The 24,585-nt window shown below is 43.6% G+C and overlaps 1 protein-coding gene across 1 annotated transcript in view; it reads left to right on the forward strand.

Moving 5' to 3' along the window:
- Positions 1-454: 454 nt before the first annotated feature.
- LOC126163189 (cytochrome P450 9e2-like) overlaps positions 455-24,585 on the forward strand; it is a 41,701-nt gene continuing 17,570 nt past the window's right edge. Inside the window, exons 1-4 of the mRNA XM_049920142.1 lie at positions 455-845; positions 11,269-11,406; positions 18,122-18,315; positions 18,402-18,594. Of these exons, the coding sequence (XP_049776099.1) occupies positions 458-845; positions 11,269-11,406; positions 18,122-18,315; positions 18,402-18,594 (913 nt within the window). The 5' untranslated portion in view covers positions 455-457. The remainder of the gene's footprint in view (positions 846-11,268; positions 11,407-18,121; positions 18,316-18,401; positions 18,595-24,585) is intronic.

The raw sequence follows: 24,585 nt of genomic DNA on the forward strand, positions 1-24,585 counted from the left end.
GCAAACAAATCTCTGAACCCCATGTTTTGTGTAGAACCATGGAAGTCCAACCATTTAGCCCATAGTAGCAGTTTCACTGTCCTTCTGCCTCTTTCCGTGGACGCTCACGACAGTAGCACGTGAACATTCGACCAGCTCCGCCGTTTTTCAGATACTCGTCCACATGCTCTGCGTAATAATAATCTGCCCTTTGTTAAAGTCGCTCATCTCAATCGATTTCCGCATTTGCTGCCCATATCTTCGCTAGGGTGATCCCCCGTCTGTGTCTGCTCCGCTTACGTACTTTTGTTTCCGCGTCACGTGCCCGCGACGCTACCAGGCGGCATCCGACGTCGCGGTGAGCGGTGGTCGTAATGTTTTGGCTCATCATTGTAGATGCACATGTATGAGCGGCCCCAGTGCCGCACTCGCCGCCCCTCTACACGGGTGTGCACGTGACGTGACGTGTCGGCAGGGGATGTCGCGTGACCTGTGGTCGGTGTGGGCGGCGCTGCTGGCGGGCGCCCTCTTGCTGGCGGCCGTGCTGTGGCGGCGCTACGTCACGCACTTCTCGCGCCGCGGCGTGCCGTGCGCGCGGCCGCTGCCGCTCGTGGGCAACATGCTGCAGATGACGCTCGGCAGGAAGGCCATCCCGGACGTCGTCGCGGAGCTGTACGACAGGCTCGAGCCGCACCGGTACGCGGGCGTCTTCAACTTCACGATGCCGCTGCTCATGATCAGGGACCCGGAGATCATACGCGCCATCACCGTCAAAGATTTTGACCACTTCACCGACCACGTGGGCTTCGAGACCAGCAGCAAGAAGGCCAACCCTCTGCTGAAGAAGATGCTTTTCTCCTTGAAAGGTAAGATACCATTTTATCTTTCTGATTCGCTATGTTTCCTTTCTTTGACAGTAAGTTACCAGCATTTTTACTGGTCCATCTGCTGCAAAACCAAAATTAATAGTAAATTGCGAGGATATTCTGTCCACAAGTAGACCACAAGACAAAGCGGATGTTAATTTGACTTAATACAAATATGATATACCTCAAAATTATATTAAGGCCCTTCCACATGGAACGATCTGTTTGCTCAATTGTCTGCGCACATCACATCTGCGCAGACAGATAGTTCCGTGAGAGCAGGACATTTGCGCAGATTTGAGACGTGCGTAAATCTGAAATTGGAGTTGGAGGCGTGAGGGAAATTGCCCATATCTCTGGGTTCAAAACACACCTGCGCAGACAGGCTGGACTATGTGGACAGAAGATCGCCGCAAATGTGGCACTAAAATGAATTTCAGTCAGCTATTTGTTGAGTATGAGTTTGTCGTCATAGGTGCAGAGTGGATTTTAAAATTCACGTCACTGTCCTGGAGACTGTATCGACCTCTATGGGAATCATACATGTTTGTGGAAAATTAAAAAGTAGGGAATTCAGCGAAACGGGTAACAAGGCAGCTGCTTATAACTCTTTAAGAGAGAAATTATGAGCGGTTGACACTACGGCAAAAACCGAAACGGTACATAATAAAAAATAAATAAAACAAATCTTTCCGGACTGATTAGCGCAAAGAAAGAAGCAATGTAACTAAACCTGTTCTATCTGGTGTCGTGTGATTCCTAGTATACTTTCACTCAGACCCGACCATTGCTATAGTCTAATACGAGCTGTGACAGTGTCGCAAAAAAGTTTGTTCTAAAGAAGAGTGCAGTCACAATATTATGTTCAGCTGTTAATAGAAAACCTCGAAACAGTGCCTTCAGACACATAGTTATTAATAGACTTCTTTTACTTCTTAGTATAATATCTGGCTCATAACAAGAGTGATTTATAGGTCAACTGTAGAATTCAGTACCACTAGCACTACAACCACCACACTACAACTAAAACTTTCCAGACATGCTATGAATACCTGTCTAGAGTTCAGAATGAAATATTATTTTCTGTTGCAATAGTTGCTGGTAGACTTTAGTCAGGGAATTGAAAATTCAACTTAGAAACAAACCAAACTATAGCTCGTTGGCCAAGTATATATGTCTAAAACACGTGTAAAACTGTAAAAATGTCATCTATAATTTGACGGAATTGAGGTACAATACTTTACTTGCCTTCATGAAATCATCCTCCGTGACAGCGTAAATAGGTCACGTTTGTTGGTTTATGATTTCACACACTCAATGCTTATTTCGAAATTGCAGTAGCACAATCTAGATCCTTATACGTCCTGTTGCCACGAATCTTAACATCACTGTCAGCCGCTAATGGGGAGAAATTGCTCTCCTCATAGAAGTTTTTTTCCGTGTTTTACTAGGAGCTATGAGCATCAAAATATACTTATACCAGCTTGCAGCATGCGCCAGTGTCTGCCCTGTGTGTTAACTGTTGCTGAATAAGCCACTGTGATGCTGTGATCATCACTGCAGGGGCAATTTTTGGTCATAGGCTCTCGCCACACTTACGATATGGATGGTTTGAAAATGCATACACGTGTCCAAAACTAGTCCCCATCAATAAATAAAAAAAACTACTTTTTAATGCAACTTACGACGGAACTACAGTCATTTCTTTCAGGTAATTATACGTTCATAAAAATAATTACGCTCATCGTTGAGTTGGCCCTGAAACTCGTGAAGTAAATATACGTGCGAAAACCACCTATGCTTGAGCAGCCATCGTGTAGACTACTTTCGTCTGTCTTTCTGTTTAAGGTATTTTGTTTGCTTTTCTGTATTTTGCAACACAAGTGTCAACACAGACAGTGACAGAATTTCCTTTGTTTCTGAATAAATGAAATACAAGACTCAATTCATCTGCTGTTTTGCGCAGCAGTATACGTCGCACACATTATCCGAAACACAAATCCGGCTAACTGCTTGTAAGACTCGCTCTGCAGAAACTTAACTGTTTATATAGATACTTCATCTATCCTGGGAATCGAGAATCTCATCGACTTTTCCTTCTCATCGATACGAGTAAGATGTACCTCTACTCATTCCTGAGAAAAATGGTCTTAACAGAAGAACAGATAGACAGTCGGATAACCAGTGGTAAAAGAAAAAAATATATATTTTACGTTGCTTGTACTGTGAAACCTTACTTCTGCCAAATATCATGATTCCAGGTCGACAGGAACTAAGGCTATAGTTTCTGATAAGTGGATTTGCAATTATCGAAATACACATCCGGAACAAAAAATTAATACACTTGGAAAGACGACATAGATTATGATCCGATGACATGTGGCACATGGGGGATGGTCGATACTCTGCTAATGGTTTCAACGTCGTCCGCCAACAGATAGGGCAGTGGCATAGTTACCAGAGCGCCATCTGTCTCTACCATTTAATAGGAAAGCTCACAACCAGATGGCTCACTGTGCTGTGTATGTGTGAAGCAAGCAGGTAACTGTACCGTGGAGGCGCTCTCGTTCTCCCTACAGCCAACTGAGAGAGTTTTGAAGACGTCACATTGTGGCCTTGTGAATGGTACAACTGCCTCACAAGCTGGATGTGCTGCATCAGTAGTGAGACGTGAACACTCTCACACTAGTAGACGAATATCTGTATGTTGACTCACCTACAGACGTCCGCCAGGATTACATTAAATGATGCTGAAATAATTCCTTACAAACAAAATCTAATTGACGGCGAGTATAGTGGATCCTTTCACGAACAAGAGTTAAACCAGCTCGTTGCTTGATGCGATTGGCGGCAGGAGAATTAATAAGGTGCACAACCTTAGCAAACGTTGCAACCACACTATGATTTCGACACTTCAATAAAAACGATAATGCACATTCCAACTTAACCTACTGCTGTGAAGTTTATCCAACCTCCGCAATTTATTCAGTGGTCAGTACTACGAACAGACTGATGGAGTTTCAATGGGAAGCCTGTTGTCACCTATTGTGGCCAATTTGTTTATGGAGGACTTTGAGGAAAGTGCATTGGAGTCAGCGACCTTGAAACCTGCGTGTTTTTTTTCCAGATATGTAGACGATACTTCTGTTGTTTGGCCTCATGGTAGTGAGAATTTAAACCGGTTTTTGGAACACCTGAATTCAATCCACCCGAATATTCAGTTCACTATGGAGGTGGGAAAGAATGGATGCCTTCCCTTCCTTGATGTGTTGGTCAGAAGGAAGAGTGATGGTACGTTGGGATATTCTGTTTATAGGAAGCCTACTCACACTGACTTGTATCTGCGAGCTGATAGTTGTCACCATCCAGCTCAGCGTGAAGGAGTACTTCGTACCTTGGTTCACAGGGCCCAAGTTACGTCAGACCGTGAAAGTTTGGCAGCTGAGCTAGCACATCTCGAAGTCACCTTTCGTCAGAATGGTTATAGTGAGAGGCAGATCAAACGTGCGTTGCGCCCCCAGCCTTCTGTGCAACGGGTGAGTGACGATAGCAACGAAGTGGCACCTAAGTCTACGGCCTTTTTGGCTTACGCAGTAAGCATTTTCAACAGGATTGGCCGTATTTTGCGGAAATATGATGTGAAATGTGTGTTTCGACCACCATCTAAGATTAAGGCCCTGTTGGCGTCCGTAAAAGATGATCTTGGTTTGCGTAAGGCTGGTGTCTATCGTATTCCTTGCAGTTGTGGCATGTCACGTATTGGTCAGACAGTCAGGACTGTGGAAGACCGGTGTATTGAACATAAGCGTCACACACGCTTACAACAGCCGAGCAAATCCGTTATTGCAGAACATTGCCTTGACACCGGTCATCCTATGGAATACAACAACACGGAGATTCTGGCTTGCACGTCCAGCTATTGGGATAGTGTTATTAAGGAAGTTGTTGAAATCAAACTATCAAGCAACCTCATAAACAGAGTTGGTGGATTTTGTTTAAATGCTGCTTGGAATCCGGCTCTGTCCCTCATCAAAACACAGACGGACAGAATTAGTGCCACCTCACCTGTTGATTAATAGTCACTGTCGGTATTTCTGATGTCGGTTATCTTTGGTTGTGTGTTGACTCTGCGGTTACTCGTTCTGTGTGTGGTATCTTCCTTGTTTCTCCTCTGCGAACCGAGATATTAAATTCCCGTGCACACTGCTTCCTCCTTGCAGTTGTGCCTTGAGAATGGCAGGGTGTGCCCCTGTCGAAATATCGGCGGTGGTCGACGAAGTCACCCGGCAGCAAGCCCGTAGGTTATTTGAACATTCAGTTCGCCGGGAAAAGTTAAGGTGTCACAATTCTAGTCCCGTTATTCCATTTTCTCCTGCTGTTGACATTATCACCCTACACCCATCTGACCGAAAATCATTGTCTTCTTTTGATTTCACTGCACTGACGCCCCCAATACCTATACTGAGCCTTAGTATTTTCCTTTTCAATTGTTCTAGCTACCCTGTCACTTTCAGACTTGGCCGACCGGAGTAACCGAGTGTTTCTAGGCGCTACAGTCTGGAACCGCGCCACCGCTACGGTCGCAGGTTCGAATCCTGCCTCGGGCATGGATGTGTGTGACGTCCTTAGGTTAGTTAGGTTTAAATAGTTCTAAGTTCTAGGGGACTGATGATCTCAGAAGTTAAGTCCCATAGTGCTCAGAGCAATTTGAACCATTTGAACTTCCAAACTTCTGATACGCCGCGACTAATTGTGGATGAGTTGAGAGTTTGGGTCTGACTGGTGTCGAGTAGTTGTGACGACCACTGTGTCCGAATGGCGCAGAGGTCGGCGCGTCTGCGTAGTCAGTAGGAGACGTGGGTTAGAGTCCTGGTCTGGCACACATTTTCAACTTTCGCCCTTGATTTAAATCAATGGCTAATGGCAGCTAATGCCTTTAATTCCTTTGTGTCTTCTTCCTCAAATGTCCAGTTTAACACTCCTTCGATACAATTGTTCTCATCACAATCGACAGCAAACAGTAGCTCAGGTATACATACCGACGTCGCAAGCTGAAGGTGAAGAGATAGAGAAAGCATATGAGGATATTGAATGGGTAATTCAGTATGTAAAGGGAGATGAAAATCTAATAACCGTGGGAGACTGGATTGCGGTTGTAGAGGAAGATGGGGAAGTAAAGGTTGCTGGAGAATATGGGCTTCGTAGTAGGAAAGAGAAAGAACAAAGACTAAATGAGTTCTGCAGTAAATTTCAGCGAGTGATAGCGAATACTCTGTTCAAAAATAACAAGAGGAGGTAGTATACTTGGAAAAAGTCAGATGTTCAGCCAGAGATTTCGAAATCAGATGTTGGATTGCAAGGCGTACCCAGGGGCAGGTAGAGATTCATAATTTGGTAGTGATGAAGAGTAGGCTGAAGTTCAGGAGACTAGTCAAGAAACACTAATAAATAAAGAAATGGGAGATGGAAGTATAAAGGACTGAAAAGATACGATTGAATTTCTCTGAGGCCATAGATGTTCGAATAATGGATAGCTCAGTACACAGTTCAGTTGATGAGGAATGGACATCTTTAAACAGGGTAATCACAGAAATCGGAGAGAAAAACGTGCGCACAAGGAAGGTAACGGCGAATAAATCATAGGTAAACGATGAAATATTTGAGTTGATCGACAAATGAGTGAAGTGCAATGTCCAGGGAAATTCAGGAATACAGAAATACAAGTAACTTAGGAATGAAAAAAAATAGGATGTGTAGGGAAGCAAAGGCGAAATTGCTACATGAAAAATGTGACTAAATCGAAGAAGAAATGTCTCTCGGAAGTAATGACTCAAGAAATAGAAAAGGCAAACAACCTTCAGTGAAATTGAAAGCAAGCGTTGTAACATTAAGAGTGCAACGGGAATTACACTGTTAAATGAGGAGGATATACGACCAGTTTTTCGGAAAAACATCATCCGCACAATTCCGAAGTTTGTAAGAACCGGCAAGTGCGAGAATTGTCGTACAAACAGCTTAAGAGTCCATACATCCATGTTTCTGGCAAGAATAATATAGAACTGGAAAGAAAATAGAGGATCTGTTACAAGACGATGAAAATTTTCGAAATCCTGATAAATATAAGGGTAAGCTATGCTATAGGGAAGACGAGTAATATACAATATGTACAAGGACCAACAGGCAACAGTAAGTATGGACGACTAAGAAAGGAATGCTAGGATCAGATAGGATGAAACACAGGGATGTAGTCTTTCGCCCCTGCTGCTATGCATAGAAGCGATGGCGGAAATAAAAAAAAATCAAGAGTGGGATTAAAATTCAAGATAAAAGGATATCGATAATAAGATCATGGCAAGAGAAGAGAGGGTCATCGTTACAGTGGAAAGGGATGCTCGAGCGGGAGGCCAGTTTGATGGCTGTGTCTCTCATCTGTGCTATCTTTCTCTTAGGATTAAGTGAAGTTCAAATGGTTCAAATGCCTCTGAGCAAAAAAAAAAAAATGGTTCAAATGGCTCTGAGCACTATGGGACTCAACTGCTGTGGTCATAAGTCCCCTAGAACTTAGAACTACTTAAACCTAACTAACCTAAGGACATCACACACATCCATGCCCGAGGCAGGATTCGAACCTGCGACCGTAGCGGTCGTGCGGTTCCAGACTGTAGCGCCTTTAACCGCTCGGCCACTCCGGTCGGCGCCTCTAAGCACTATGGGACTGAACTGCTGTGGTCATAAGTCCCCTAGAACTTAGAACTACTTAAAGCTAACTAACCTAAGGACATCACACACATCCATGACCGAGGCAGGATTCGAACCTGCGACCATAGCGGTCGCGCGGTTCGAGACTGTAGCGCCTAGAAGCGCTCGGCCACCCCGGCCTGCCTTATTTGAAGTCATTGTTGTTTAAAACTTCAGTAGAAACCAAAGAGTTGTTATTAGTTGGTTGGATCCTATCTGGCTACCTCTTCCTGCAATAGATTTAGGGATTTTTCACAGAGGGTGAAAAAATTGTATGGGTTGTTGTAACGAATTCGTTGATATGAATTGACGTGACTTTGAAGAGATGCTGTGAGTTTAAGTTGTTGCTGTAAAACGTAAGCTGTTAATGTAAATAAAAAAAATATTCCAGTTTGCTTACTTATCTACTGACTGGTTAGATGCGCCCAACCTCTTCATATCGGAGCAGCACCCAACTTTTTCAGTTTTTTGTTCGATATATTTGAATCTCTGGATTCCCATACAGTTTTTGGCGTCTATAGCTTTCTCTAGTACCATGGAAATTATTCTTGGATATCTTAATGCATGTCCTATCATCCTGTCCGTTCTGGTCAGTGATCTTGTCGGTTATGTTGTGAGCCTCCCTATCTACATCCACAAGACTGCTCAGCAATTCACACCTAAATACGTGGCAAAAGGTTCATCAAACCACTTAACACCATTCCTCTACCTATCTACTCGCGAACACCTAAATCTTTCCAGGCGATGTCTGATTTTTGCTGTTTTATTGTGTTGATCTGTCTCCGTATGCAGGTGGGCGTCAACTGCTTACTTTCGCATACGGAAGAGAAAGTTGGTGAGTGTAATTTCGCCTTTGTTTTAATGACTGCCACGTGAGCTCGTGTATCTGATCCGTGACACTCTCTGTCCTATTTCGCAATGGTACGAAACGATCTGCCCTTCTATGAGCTTTGTCGATGTCTTCCGTCAATCCTATCTGGTAAGGATCTCATACGGAAAAGCAGTACTCTAGCAGAGGGCGCGCAGCAGTAGTTTACCCAATCTCTTTAGTAGATTTGTTGCATCTTCTAAGTGTTCTGCCAATAAAACGCATTTTTGTGGTTCACTTTAACCACAATCTTATCTGTGTGATAGCTGCAATTAAATTGTTCGTAGTTGACCTGACAATCCTTAGATTTGTGCGATTTATAGTGAAACCGGAAGTTAACGGTTTTCTTTTTGTTGTCATGTGGATCACCTCACACTTTTCATAATTTAGCGTCAACTGCCACTTTTCGCACCATACAGATGTCTTGTCTAAATCATTTTGCAAATGGTTTTGATCTTCTGATGACTTTACTAGACGGTAAACGATAGTATCACCTGCAGACAATCTGAGAGGTTCAAATTGTTCAAATGGCTCTGAGCACTATGGAACTTAACATCTATGGTCATCAGTCCCCTAGAACTTAGAACTAGTTAAACCTAACTAACCTAAGGACAGCACACAACACCCACCCATCACGAGGCAGAGAAAATCCCTGACCCCGCCGGGAATCGAACCCGGGAACCCGGGCGTGGGACAATCTGAGAGGGCTGTCCAGACTGTCTCCTAATCACTTATATAGATTTGTAACAGCAGAGGGGCCTGTAACAATTCATTGGGGAACGCCAGATATCAATTTTGTTTTGATGATGATGATGATGTTTGGTTTGTGGGGCGCTCAAGTGCTCGGTTATCAGCGCCCGTACAAATTCCCAACCTTTGTTCAGTGCAGTCTCGCCACTTTCATGAATTATGATGAAATGATGAGGACAACACAAACACCCAGCCATCACGAGGCAGGTGAAAATCCCTGACTCCGCCGGGAATCGAACCGGGGACCCCGTGCTCTGGAAGCAAGAACGCGACCGCGAGACCACGAGATGCGGACCGATTTTGTTTTACTTCCGTCAGCCATTGCGGGATGTCAGCTTTCTGAAAGGAAATCACGAATCCAGCCGCACAGCTGTTACAGCAATCGATAGGTGCCCGCATCTCGAGGTCGTGCGGTAGCGTTCTCGCATCCCACGCCCGGGTTCCCGGGTTCGATTCCCGGCGGGGTCAGGGATTTTCTCTGCCTCATGATGGCTGGGTGTTGTGTGCTGTCCTTAGGTTAGTTACGTTTAAGTAGTTCTAAGTTCTAGGGGACTGATGACCATAGATGTTAAGTCCCATAGTGCTCAGAGCCATTTGAACCATTTGAACCAATCCATAGGTACACAATTTTATTAGAAACCGCTTGTGGTGAACGGTATCAAAAGCCTTCTGGGAATCTAGTGAATTTGAGATTCCACGTCGCTAGCATGCGTTACTTCAAGAGAAGAAAGAGCTAGTTGTGCTGAACACGAGCGATATTTCCTGAATCCTTTCTCGCTCTGTATCAATAGCAAGTTTTCTTTGACGTAATTCGTAATGGTCAAAACACGATATGATTGTACAATATAAATAAAAAAAAATTCCTGCCGTCGATTTGCAGTAGCATTCTGATTTCGTAGCATGAGTTCGGCTTTGTAGCCGTTCGCTAGTGCGCGTTCAAATGTAAACATATGTCTGACGTGCTCGTGGCATGTCATCGTCAAAAACCATATTTCTGCTCTCTTAGACCAGTTGTCGTGCTACAGGATAGGAGTACACATCCAAGGTATATAATATGGCTGACGTTATGCACAATGAGGTACCATTAACACACAGTTTACCATATTTAACGGCTAATATATTCTGTCAATCAACTTACGCTGACATACGTCAAAACAGGAAAGACCAGGCATATCGGGTCTGTAATTCAGCGGATTGCTCCTATTTCCTTTTTTGTGTATTGGTGTGACCTACGCATGTCTCCTGTCTTAGGTAAGGTCCTTCCGTCGAACGAGCCCTTGCATGTTATTGCCAAGCATCGAGCTGTTATTTCAGCTTACTCGTAATAGGTATACCTACTAGGTATACTACTAATAGGTTCAAATGGTTCAAATGGCTCTGAGCACTATGAGACTCAACTGCTGAGGTCATTAGTCCCCTAGAACGTAGAACTAGTTAAACCTAACTAACCTAAGGACATCACAAACATCCATGCCCGAGGCAGGGTTCGAACCTGCGACCGTAGCGGTCTTGCGGTTCCAGACTGCAGCGCCTGTAACCGCACGGCCACTGCGGCCGGCTACTCCTAATAGGTATACAAACTGAATCGATAGACTGGCCATTATTGAGTGATTCGAGTTGCTTTGCTACACCGAGGATAGCTGGTTCTAACTTACGCATGTTGACAGCTGTTGCTGATACGATTATGAAATATTTACTTCTTCTGTGATGTATTAACAGATAAGACAGTAAGACGAGTAAACAACAAAATCACAGAATATCTAGATATGTTATTGTGCAATTTCGTGTTAACCCAAAATGTGTTCCTCAGTGGATGTTCAAATACAAATATATAATTATTGCAGCATTCCCTAACCATTTGCTACTACCAAGTAAGAGACTTAAATATATTGTAAATATACAAGTAAAAAAGTGTTTTGATGGTTTCTCTACTTGCCGCTATCCTGCTGCTTCCGTCTTATTGCGAACACGTGAGCTTCATGATAAGGCGGCAGTGTGATCGACCAAAGACACTTTGAGCTTTGATGCGGCTGATATTACATTATTTTGCGTTCTTTGTGTTCTCAGGAAAGGAGTGGCACGACATGCGAGCCACCCTGAGCCCGGCTTTCACTTCCATGAAGATGAAGAACATGTTCGTCCTGATGACAGAGATCGGGCAGCAACTTGTCGATTATCTGCTGAAGGAAACCGGCGACGGTGAAGGTGAGCGCCTTCTTGCAAAAGAAATGCTGTTAATATGCACGGTGACGCAGATTCATATGATTTTTGCTTCATTACTGTACACCGGTTACGTTATATCGATTTGGTAATATCGCTCATTTACCTTATCTGCATGGAGATTTTTGTAAAAATGGAATTGTACTCGATATTAATCGCCTAGAAGAAATCGTATGCACACTAGCATAAAAATATTTAGCGAGAACACCCAAATACACTGTTTTTCAGAACGTAAGGACGAGGTAGGTAAAGTAACACAACGTATTAAGAACTCGGTGAAAATGAAAGTCCCAGTGGCGTCCCAGTCGTGTACATAAAGCAAGGGACCACCTGCGACTGTAGCGCCAAATAGGACTGGCCCCGCAACACGAGGCACTTGAAGGAACGGGAGAAGACAGGATGTGCCAATCGGCGAGCTGTTACGGCGTTCTGTGGTGACGTTCTTCGTTACAACGCGGGCCACAGACAGTGGCTTCACACGGTGAATTATCATCGTGACACTGGAAGAAGGACGAAGAGTGACGAGTAGCTGAGTGGTGTGGTACTGCTCGCAGCATTGTTTCACGTGCGTGGGCAGCGTTTCGAACCACGGGGACTGCAGCACGAAGGATAGGAGGTAGCCGACCAGGGTCAACTACAGCAGCAGCGGATCACCGCCACGTCGTACTGCTGGCAAGAAGCGACCCACGTCAAACAGCGGGTGCAGTTGCAACCACATTTAACAGAACTGCAAGGCTCGCAGTCTCACGCTGCACAGTGGCACGGCCACTGCATGGGGCTGGTCCATCTGGCTGACGACCAGTACCTCGTGTTCCGATGAAAGCCGCCCATCAGCGGCGCCGTTTGGGGCGATCCCAGGAGCGTAGCGTAGGGACTGTACCACTGAGGAGTGGGGTTGTAATCCCTGACACAGTACTCGTTAAAGCCTGTGCTATGGTAAGTGAGCGGGATTCACCTTATGAGAAAGGATTTTCGCATAGATATGGACCGCGTATACCTGAATGGTGGTAAATCAGACTTACGTCCACTCTGTAATAACAATGAACCGTCAAGTAAGTTCGGATTGCACAACTTTTGGAAAGGACCCTGTCAACGTTAGTTGTGAGGATAATTAAATGATGGAAAGGTTCTGATTAAATTTAGGTTATTATTGCACCAAACAAACACAGTTCACTCTCTGATCCGTACGAATACAGTACTAAAAGTTTCAACCTGCTAGTGTCGATGAGGCGGTTGGCGGGCGGCAAGATATCGAGGCACAGAGCACACACACAACCACAGCTGTGGCTCTTGACGTATCGGCACTTTAATTCTTCTTAGCGTCGCAATACTTTTCCATTTAGTGCCTATGGAATTTTGTCATGCTGTGTCAGCGTTGGAACAGCATACCCGAGGCTCAGTGAAGCTATGTCTTCCAGGAGAGCCTCCTCGCTCCAGAAGGTGTTGCTCAGACCAGTGCCAAACTCCAACTACTACTGCTGAGCCCGTTGTGCCGTGCAGTGCCCGCGCGCATTTTCCCGCGCTCGCCTGCCATCCACCTTTTACCGCTCGCTGACAGACCGGGTGTTCACCCGAGGTTTTGCATTCTACATATCCTAACACTTTGCCTACGTATGGACCAGACGCACAGTTACAATTTTAAACATCTTACTACAGTCTCAACATTTATTACATTTCAATTCTATTACAATATTACTTGACATTTGACATAAACATTAATATTCACATTCAAACTTATTTACAGTTTTCTCAACATCAATTACACAAGTTTATCGTAAAATCAGATGAAAAGAATTACTCATATGTACAACAGCACAGAGTCGTTGTTGTTACAGGGTCACGAGCTATTCGCGGATGAGAGCAGGTTCAGTCTGTATAGTGATTCTGGACCTACACTCACATGGGGAGAGATAGGAACACGTAATGCACATAGGGACGTTGTCGAACGTTGTCCAGCTGTTATGGTGCGAAGGGGCATAATGTTCCATCGGTGTACTGACCACTAAATGTTTGAACACGGTACACCGACAGGTCAGTGTTATTGTAACACTATACTTCTTACTCATAGACGTCATTTCAAGTGTGCATTCGGACATGGCTTTATTTTTATGGATGACAATGTGCGACCGCATCGAATAGCACAGAGGTGCTCTTCTAACGGCAAGATTTTCGACGGATGGTTCCCCAGAGTTGAATGCCACTGAGAGCGTGTGAGATTTCTTGGGAAGACGTACTGCAGCCCGTCCATATTGACTAACCGTCCATGCAGCAGTTGTGAATCGTGCTGCTGGACAAACGGAACCCCCCGGCACCAGAATTCCTTACGAATGTTGTGGCCAGCACGAGAGTAAGTTGCAGAGCATTGCCATCCGTAGCGATCGCACAGCCTAATCAGAACCGTGTCCCACCTTTGGTAATATCACGGGCACCACTATAAATCGCGTTGATTTCAGTGTACTTATTGTCTTTAAACAAAAGTGCCATTTTCGTTCGTCTCACTGTTTATTTCTTTGAGGTATCTTCGGCACTGTAATGTAGCAGTTCTCTCTGTCTATGGTCCAACCTATGTTACTTGCCAATGACACATCACGCGAAAGTTACTTTATTCCTTAAGTTCTTCACACCAGTGAAAGTTTACTCGCATGAACGAAAAGATCACTGAGAGAGAATAAAATCAAGAATTTTTTGAACAAAAGCAAGACTTTAAAGTACTAAAAATAATTTGATGAATGTCACTTTGTCTGCTCTCAGGCGGTGTGACACAGCAACCAGTGGTAACAATATGAAAGAACACGCAGTCTTCGTTGCAAAACTGGAAGGTAAATAAAACATAAATCCTATTTTTACAACCAAGACTGTTTGTTCTTTCATAATTTAATAAATTTTCAGCTGCAGTTTTATAATCTGGGTAGTTTCCATCACTCACTGACGGAAACTGTGTTTTAGTTTCAGCTTTTACTTTAGCTGTTACACTGAGACTTCAGAAGCCGATGTCATGTCTCGTTATGCTAGGTCTAACACTTCTTGAATAGTAAATTATCGGTAACGTGATTTCAGAAATTGCAATACAGAACTGTTGTAGGCGTCATAGTTGGTGGTGCTAAGGTCATAGTCTTCCTAGTTATGAGGTGCTACAGAAAATTGCTAAAAGTTTGCAATCAAATAACTAAAGCACACTTTTAGAAATAATTATTCAGGAAACTTGGATAGCTATTGGGTGGCACGATTTTGCAAAGTGAGAAGTAGGAAAGATTGGAATATACACTCATGGAAATGAAATGTGTTACACCATGAAACACCAAATCTTATAGAGATGTTCATTACTCAACGTGTAGTAAATGACAATGACGGAAGCTGAAGAAATGAAGCAAAGTTTTTGGCACAGGCAGGACCTGAACCTGAATCTGTGTCTTCTTGCTTATTAAGCAGGTGTGCTAGCCGTTACACCACAGTAGTAGTATATGTAACACAGCAGCATGGACTACCTAAGTCTAATGCCCTCCGTAACACAAACTGTAATATATTGATTATTCCTTGCTGCTGTAGTGTTGTCTTGAAGCTGTGAGAAAGGAGGACAGGCGCTCCAAGGCGTGGAAGCAGGGACGATACTGAGGGCAGACGAAACTGGGAGAGATGTCGTTACATGAAGGAAAACGTGAGGGGAGAGCCTCGCGAAAATGCAGACGCCCCCAGAAGCGGTCCCAGGGCGCTAGTTACTCTTGAAGGAATTAACATGTAACTTCATACGTCGTCTAGACGCTGTGGTAGGTTGTCACCGTATAACTTTGTAACCAACAGGCACGTACTAGCGTATGAAGCCAGCCTGATACCAGCCCTGAGAACAGCAACGTCAGTAGACTCACAAGGGTCAGAAAGAGAGCGAAGACGCCAAAAACATGTTGACCCGGCAGTCCCTACTCCGGGAAGCCCGGCTAAATGACGTATAACAATAATGTTGCAAGCCTTATTTGGCAGAGCAGTTACGTTTAGCTTTCAGCTGAACAGTGTTGATACCAAATGCGGATTTAGTGCTACTGCATTAACATCCCCGCCTTAGGAGCAGTACAGGGGTCCTAATTAAACCGTGATTGGCAGGCGCCTGCAGGAGACCTGCGGGACTGGCTGGACGGCCTTAAGTGGGAAAAACAGTGCCCCCACGCGACTCTTTAAAGCCCCTAGATTTCTCATCTTGGCGGAGTTCTCAGTCAGACGATCTGGGCGCCTAATCCTCGTCCGTCGACTCCAGCCTCGGTCCAGCTCCGCGTAAGTCTGCTCTCTCACTTGGAGTGCCTCAGTGAACAGTGTCACAGTCAGTATTTTTTGTTTCGCAACTAAGTTGTTGCCTTAAGGTGCTGCTAGTGTTTGGTACTGCGTTTAGCGTCTACTCCTGGGACTTCTGCAGTGGCTTCTGTTGTAACAGTGTTATTCACGCTTCTTCTAGCCCTAGAACTAGCCTCCAGTGTATTAGTTAGTCCTGTCTGGACTAAACAACTATTTCAAAACCCTGTTTGTCCAAGAGTCTCCACAACGAGTTTCCTACCAAGTCTCACCATCTGCACTCCTAGTAAATGCCTGTACCAGCGTCGGCTCAGAGAGAAGAAAACAATCAAATGCCTTCATTGTGAATTGTCTTTTTGCCTTCTGCTCTGTACCGCTCGGATGCGCAGAGTGACCAGTAACCGCTTTTCCCCGTCTCCCAGGTATGTCAGGACACGACAGAACTTCACATCTTCAGCTGAAGGCATGAACTGAAGTTTGTGCGAGGGAGGGCACTCGACCATTTTACTTAAGGAAGGCTAACTTCCGTTTGTATCACCGAAGTTAACTGCCGTCGGGCTTGGGTGGGTGACCAAAAGGGCCTGCCAAGTGCTACTGGTAAGTGTGAGGCCAATTGAGGAGCTATCTGACCGAGAAGTAGCTGCTCCGGTCGCGAAAACTGAGAGTTTTGTGGTGACCACATGCTCCCCCTACCTGCACTCAGTGACGGCTCTCGACTGAGGATGACAGGGCGGTCGGTCGGTTCCGCTGGGCCTTTCGAGGCCGTTTCAGGTGGAGAGTTTTCGTATCCCGTACTTGCTCTATAGATAATAAATAAGAGAATGGGGTAGGTCAGTCGAGGGTCTGTATATACCTTAAGGTGTTTGTGCTACGTACATACTTAACTTCAGTTGTGGCCAACATCATTGTAGTGAAATCCATTATGGTATCCTGTATTTATTAAACAACCATATTTTAGATCGTGTATACAATCGTCGAGGGTCACTGAATGCAAGATATTCACAGGTATTTAAACCATTTTTTAACTGCTCACTAACCGACGGGACGTTACTTGTTGCAAGTCTGTTAGCACTGACAACTCTATGCAAACGCCGCTGCTCACGGTCGTTAATTGATGGCCGTCGGCTACTGCGCTATCCGTGGTGAGAGGTAACGCCTGTGATCTGGTGTTCTCGGCACACTTTTGACACTGTGGATGGATCTCGGAATGTTGAATTTCCTAACGATTTCCGAATTGGAATGTCCCTTGCGTCTACCTCCAAGTACCATGTCGCTTTGAAAGTCTGTTAAATCCCGTCGTGCTAGGATAGTCACGTCGGAAATGTTTTTGCATGAATCAATTGAGTACAAATGACAGCTCCCCCAGTACACTGCCCTATCACCATCTGTAGATGTGCATATCCCCCTCCCATGTCTTTTGTCACCTTAATGTACGTCCATAACGCAATAAATATGCATTTCGGAGCATTGGCTCCATACGTCAATATACTCGACAGTGGACCAACCATCACCTGATTCAATCTGACGCAGAAGCTTTGAGATGCTGTCTGTAGATGAAACATTCTTGGATGAGAGGTTAAACTGGAAGCAACACATGGATGGTCTGCTGAAACGTCTGAGTTCAGCTACGTATGCTATTAGGGTTATTGCAAATTTTGGTGATAAAAATCTCAGTAAATTAGCTTACTATGCCTACTTTCATTCACTGCTTTCGTATGGCATCATATTCTGGGGTAATTCATCGTTGAGTAGAAAAGTATTCATTGCTCAAAAACGTGTAATCAGAATAATTGCTGGAGCCCACCCACGGTCATCCTGCAGACATCTATTTAAGGATCTAGGAATCCTCACAGTAACCTCACAGTATATATATTCACTTATGAAATTTGTTGTTAATAATCCAACCCAGATCAAAAGTAATAGCAGTGTGCATAGCTATAACACCACGAGCAAGGATGATCTTCACTATGCAGGGTTAAATCTGACTTTGGCACAGAAAGGGGTAAATTATGCTGCCACAAAAGTCTTTGGTCACCTACCAAACAGCATCAAAAGCCTGACAGATAGCCAACTAACATTTAAAAATAAATTAAAAGAATTTCTAGATGACAACTCCTTCTACTCATTGGCTGAATTTTTAGATATAAATTAAGAGGAAAAAAAAACCCAACTTAAACACTAGTGTCATGCAATATTTTGTGTAATGCAATATCTTGTACAGACATCTTTTATTAACCTGACACGTTCCACATCATTACGAAGTGTCGTATTCATGATCTATGGAACAAGTATTAATCTAGTCTAATCTAATCTGCGTCGCGTGATAAATGTAAAACAAGGTTACGGCCTGATTCACTTTTCCGGTTTGTAGCGAGGAGTGAGTGTACTTAATCTCGTTTGTTTTTGTTTTCTTCCGCCAAAGGTAAAACCTTGACACTGGAGATGAAGGACTTCTTCACGCGCGTGACCAACGACATCATCGCGACGACGGCCTTCGGCATCAAGGTGGACTCGCTGTCGGACCCCGGCAACCAGTTCTACAGGATGGGCCGCAGCCTGATCAGCATCAGGCCGCTGGTCGGAGTCGGCTACATGATGTCCCCCAGGCTCATGGAGGTGAGTAGGGGGCGCTACCTGCCTGCCTACCTGCCTGCCGCCAGCTGTCACACGTGGGGGGTTAATACTTCTGTTGTGTTCGGCAGTTTCTGGGAATACCGTTCTTCGATCCGAAGACTGTGGGATTCTTCAGGACCATGGTGTCGGATACCATAGAGACGAGGGAGAAGCAAGGCATCGTCCGCCATGACATGATTCACCTGTTGATGCAGTCTCGTCGCGGAGAACTCTCTTCCCACGATGGAGACAAGAACGGGGTCAGTGAGACCAAGGGCAGAGGTAGGTACATACTGTATCATGGCCAGTAAAGGAGTTCTGTCTTAGTCTCTGTAGAGTAGATAACTTCACCGCTGGTTTGTTACAACTCTGCGACAAGCTTAAGCAAAAGTTGCTTGAACATGAAAGTACACTAGGTTACCTTTCATTGGGAAAGTGGGTGCACTCATCGACTGTCGTGTGGCTTATAAACTGTAGAGCGCAGCAATAAGTCGTCCTTTTTTAGTTTTTATTATGCAAATCCAGATTTCGGCTAGTGGCTAGCCATTATCAATGCTAACATACAAGAAGTACATAGTGATGTGATTTAATGAAAAGTTACAAGTAATGCCATAACTTATATGGATTGCATATACAGGGTGTTTCAAAAATGACCGGTATATTTGAAACGGCAATAAAAACTAAACGAGCAGCGATAGAAATACACCGTTTGTTGCAATATGCTTGGGACAACAGTACATTTTCAGGCGGACAAACTTTTGAAATTACAGTAGTTACAATTTTCTACAACAGATGGCGCTGCAAGTGATGTGAAAGATATAGAAGACAACGCAGTCTGTGGGTGCGCCATTCTGTACGACGTCTTTCTGCTGTAAGCGTGTGCTGTTCACAACGTGCAAGTGTGCTGTAGACAACATGGTTTATTCCTTAGAACAGAGGATTTTTCTGGTGTTGGAATTCCACCGCCTAGAACACAGTGTTGTTGCAACAAGACGAAGTTTTCAACGGAGGTTTAATGTAACCAAAGGACCGAAAAGCGATACAATAAAGGATCTGTTTGAAAAATTTCAACGGACTGGGAACGTGACAGATGAACGTGCTGGAAAGGTAGGGCGACCGCGTACGGCAACCACAGAGGGCAACGCGCAGCTAGTGCAGCAGGTGATCCGACAGCGGCCTCGGGTTTCCGTTCGCCGTGCTGGAGCTGCGGTCCAAATGACGCCAACGTCCACGTATCGTCTCGTGCGCCAGAGTTTACACCTCTATCCATACAAAATTCAAACGCGGCAACCCCTCAGCGCCGCTACCATTCCTGCACGAGAGACATTCGCTAACGATATAGTGCACAGGATTGATGACGGCGATATGCATGTGGGCAGCATTTGGTTTACTGACGAAGCTTATTTTTACCTGGACGGCTTCGTCAATAAACAGAACTGCCGCATATGGGGAACCAAAAAGCCCCATGTTGCAGTCCCATCGTCCCTGCATCCTCAAAAAGTACTGGTCTGGGCCACCATTTCTTCCAAAGGAATCGTTGGCCCATTTTTCAGATCCGAAACGATTACTGCATCACGCTATCTGGCCATTCTTCGTGAATTTGTGGCGGTACAAACTGCCTTAGACGACACTGCGAACACCTCGTGGTTTATGCAAGATGGTGCCCGGCCACATCGCACGGCCGACGTCTTTAATTTCCTGAATGAATATTTCGATGATCGTGTGATTGCTTTGGGCTATCCGAAACATACAGGATTGGCCTCCCTATTCGCCAGATATGAACCCCTGTGACTTCTTTCTGTGGGGACACTTGAAAGACCAGGTGTACCGCCAGAATCCAGAAACAATTGAACAGCTGAAGCAGTACATCTCATCTGCATGTGAAGCCATTCCGCCCAGACACGTTGTCAAAGGTTTCGGGTAATTTCATTCAGAGACTACGCCATATTATTGCTACGCATGGTGGATATGTGGAAAATATCGTACTATAGAGTTTCCCAGACCGCACGGCATCTGTTGTTGAAAATTGTAACTACTGTGGGTCCGCAGCTCGTGGTCGTGCGGTAGCGTTCTCGCTACCCACGCCCGGGGTCCCGGGTTCGATTCCCGGCGGGGTCAGGGATTTTCTCTGCCTCGTGATGACTGGGTGTTGTGTGCTGTCCTTAGGTTAGTTAGGTTTAAGTAGTTCTAAGTTCTAGGGGACTGATGACCATAGATGTTAAGTCCCATAGTGCTCAGAGCCATTTGAACCATTTTTGTAACTACTGTAATTCCGAAAGTTTGTCTGCCTGAAAATGTACTGTTGTCCCAAGCATATTGCAACAAACGGTGTATTTCTATCGCTGCTCGTTTAGTTTTTATTGCCGTTTCAAATATACCGGTAATTTTTGAAACACCCTGTAATACCACTATTTTCTATTCTCGATGCATGTAAGTCCCTGTTGTTCGGGCGTCAGTCATATTTCTTTGAATCCTACTCTATGAAGAAGATAGGCTGTGAGGAGAACACATCGGCTGGTTGTATGTATGGCACCCTCTATATGAACCATGCATTTAATATTTAAGAGAAGTAAAAAAGCTTCAAATTTGCATGGGAATTACGAAAAACAAAACATAAGTAAAATTCTTTACTTATTTCATATTTGACAGTAAATATAAAGAAGTTTACAGGTTCATTCCTGAGTCAGTTGTTTTATTCTTTAAACACGTAAGTAACGTCAGATGGATAAAACCTTTAAAAAAAATTATAAGACACAAGAAGGCACATGCTATATGCAACTATTAGAGGTGATCTGATTTAAATGTTTTTACCTTTGTATTATTTTCTCTCTTTATTTAAACATCATGACAGGTATGTTGTTCCTCTTATTTACTAAATAGTTCATAAATGGCGCCAAATGTCAGCCAGGTGGATGGTTGGTGTAACTTGGCATTCCGTTACAGATGTACAAGGTTCTAGTCTCTTTGTCACTTCATACAGATTGTACTTACAAATACAATAAAACCAATACACTGAACTGCTGTTATTAACAATGTACATGCATCTGAGCTAACATACCAGGGAGAAAGTTCTGTGGGTTCAACGTTTATAACCATCATACTCGTACAGTATTATGCTAATGGCTGCTACATATCGACAAGAGGACAGGAGCTACTTCGTTCCCACTAGATCAAGAATTACACTGTTTCCTAGCAACAAGTTTTCAAACAATTCCCAGAACAGTGTATTTTATATGAAAATTTATGTGAAAATAGATCTCATTTCGAGGTACTTTCCTAATTTTGTGAGCTTATGATGAAAGTAATGGGTCGATAAAGACTGTATCAATTTGTTTACGTCCCTAAAAAGTATTTTAAGTTAATAATGTTTTTATCCGGGGAAATGAGACAGGTGTATTGTTCCAATAATTACGTTCCCCATCAAAAGAATTCTTCTGTGAGAAACTTCTTCGTATATCTCTACAACTACGTATGTATTCGACAAGCCGAATACATACGTAGTTGCTGGACAGTGCATCTCTACACGGTGCTTCTCTGTATTCTGTGCAGCGTAAATGTAAATTACTCAGTAATGTATTTCAAATTTTAGCAGATAACAATTCTTCCTGAATAGTTCAGTTCCCTAAAAGATCTTTAACATTAATCGTCTTCTTTCTCAGAAATCTCTGGATCTATTAGAAACTAGTTTCTTCATTTCTGCGTTATTAGGGACTACGGCTTATTTTAGAACTCAACTGTCGCAGTCTCCTCGGGCTATCTTTCCTTGTAAAGTTCCTTGTAGGACATTAACAAGGAACTGGTTGTGCCGTATTAATTACGAATACACTCGAGTCTTCTTCGTGCTATTGTCGTCCATATAGCCTCTCTTCGCCAGTTAATTGCAAGATATCCGGCTGGTGGTTTCTTTTCTGTCCATTTCGTCTTTAACATGACTCTGCACTCTAGCGGTATACCTCAAATACTTCAAGAGATTTCATTTCAGTTTTGCTTATTGTCAGCGTTTCACAGCCATAAAGTGCTACACTCCAAATACAGGGCTTAACCACATCTATACTAACATTGTTTGAATAAGGAATTTTTATGTTATAAATGATTTGCTTTATTTTATTTCTTCTAATTGTAATGTTTATTACTAATAGTGGCAATAGTAAGATGCTATGCTGCTTGTTGCAAACTGTAAACTAGCCGTAGGACGTAAAGTTATTCATAGTAAACTGTAAAGTATCAGTAAAAACATTCAACAGCAGTATTAATGAGTGACATTGAAACCAGAAGAAAAATGATTTGTAACGCAGAGTAAACTTTACTTTTCCATAATTTTCTTTTGAAAGGAAATTTTTATTTTTTTTGTAAAACGATTTTGAGAGACACATTGCTATATAATTGCAGGTAATTTTTTTGAAGTGGTTAAGTATTTGGGCAGTACCATATTTAATGTGCCAAATGTCGTAATTAAAATCTGAAAATGGAAAACCTACACAGAACACTGGAAAGATAAATTTTTGATACACAGTATAGCTTCTTAAACTTTTTATTGCGTCTGTTACCAAGTTTGTGTAGATGAGAAATGGTTGTTGTTAGCAACATATCCATAATAGTATGTTCGAACACTGAATATAATACCACTGTTTTTATATAATCGAGTTTCACTAGGCATCGCAAGATTTGCTTGTATTTAATGAGATGACAGCTAATCATATCTAGGTGTTTGATGCTCTAAAACAGATGTGGTTGCAGAAAAAAGTAGGACAGGAGTATGTTTGCTTTCACGAATCTTTTTAATTTATTTGCCCAGTCTTGTTTTGCCTCTGCTGTGCTATCATCAGTTCGTCCTTCCTTTTACTATAACTCTAGGAGAATTATAACTCGTAATAAGGTCAATGATGACTGGAAAAATAGGGATAACACATTTGTCATTATTATTATAATTTTTTGCTCAGCGCATCAGATTGTTCTGGCCAGAGAGTATGTGTGTCATTTGCGACAACGTGATGTTGTAGTACGGGTGTCGGGTTGAGCAAAATCCCTTTCAGTATGGTTATGGTACGAAATTTTTTACCGAGAAAAACACGGTAAGTACCTACGAAAATATTCAAACAACAGCAACATTGAAGGGAATTTTACTTTGTGTAACCGCCCTCTTGAAAAAATACATCGTTTCAGTTGTCACACTCCCTACAACTGTTGAATACCTTCTCAATTAAGCAATCTTGTAGTTGACGCAAAAAATCGCAATAAGAACAGTAAAAGGTTTATCCCTAATTTTTTAGTCACCACTCATATTGTTAGCGTGTTTAACAATTTCAAGTATGCAATAAGAATAATGAGCTACTGAAGGTGTCACAGAAGCGCTGAAACAGTCCTGCAAAAAGTAATTAAGAAGAATGAGTGTTTTTCACAAACAGAGCGAACCAGTCCGCTAATGGGATAACAACATGAGCCGGCCTAAGGAGGTCGTATTTTCAGTCTTATTGTGTCAAATATGTGGCGACAATCAGACGTAAAAAGGAAGTAAACTGGTAAAATGCAAAGCAGGAGGAGAAGTTCTGCTTTGTAAAAACTGTGCAGGGATGAAATGCGAGAAAATCTGGAGGAGAAAATACAGCCAGTAAACAGTCGCAAAAGGTGTACGATCAGCATACCGAAACTATTGAAAACTAGTCTGGTAGTAGATAAATTGTTGATTGCAAAATAAATCTGCTTTCGAGTACTAGCATTGCGTAACTGCCCGGTGCCCATAACTTAGGTTGCTAGTGTCCACCAATTACACTCCCTGTGGAAAAAGGGAGTTTCATCACCCAGATGTGGTTGACACAGGGAAGACACCTGGCGTACAGTTCTTGGTCTGGCCACGCGGCAGTGTCCTGTTCCAAACACGAAACCTCCAGCCACGGTGTGACGGCGTGTGGTTGTGTTGCCGGGAATGTAGCCCACTGCTGAACCTGGCAGGCCTCCTCGGCATTGTTCCACGCAACAAGGTTACGTGTCTGCATAGGGTTTCGCCCACCTCCCTTTTCTCGCTGGTGACACGAGTACACCATTACAGCATGTGTATGCCCATTACAGTCCCTCTGCCGTCGAGTCCGGTTGCGGAGTGTAGACGTAGAACGACAAACGAATACGCTTTGGCACAAAATCCACACATCACATAACCTAAAAGAGACACTTTTCGCAGGGTAGATATTCTTCCACATTAAGCGACTAAACGCCTCGGGATCTTCAAACACTGGCGTATAACGTTTACTTTCCTTAGTGTTTGCATCTACATCTACA

The sequence above is a fragment of the Schistocerca cancellata genome, chromosome 2, assembly GCF_023864275.1.
Source record: "Schistocerca cancellata isolate TAMUIC-IGC-003103 chromosome 2, iqSchCanc2.1, whole genome shotgun sequence".
NCBI classification, from domain to species: Eukaryota; Metazoa; Arthropoda; class Insecta; order Orthoptera; family Acrididae; genus Schistocerca; species Schistocerca cancellata.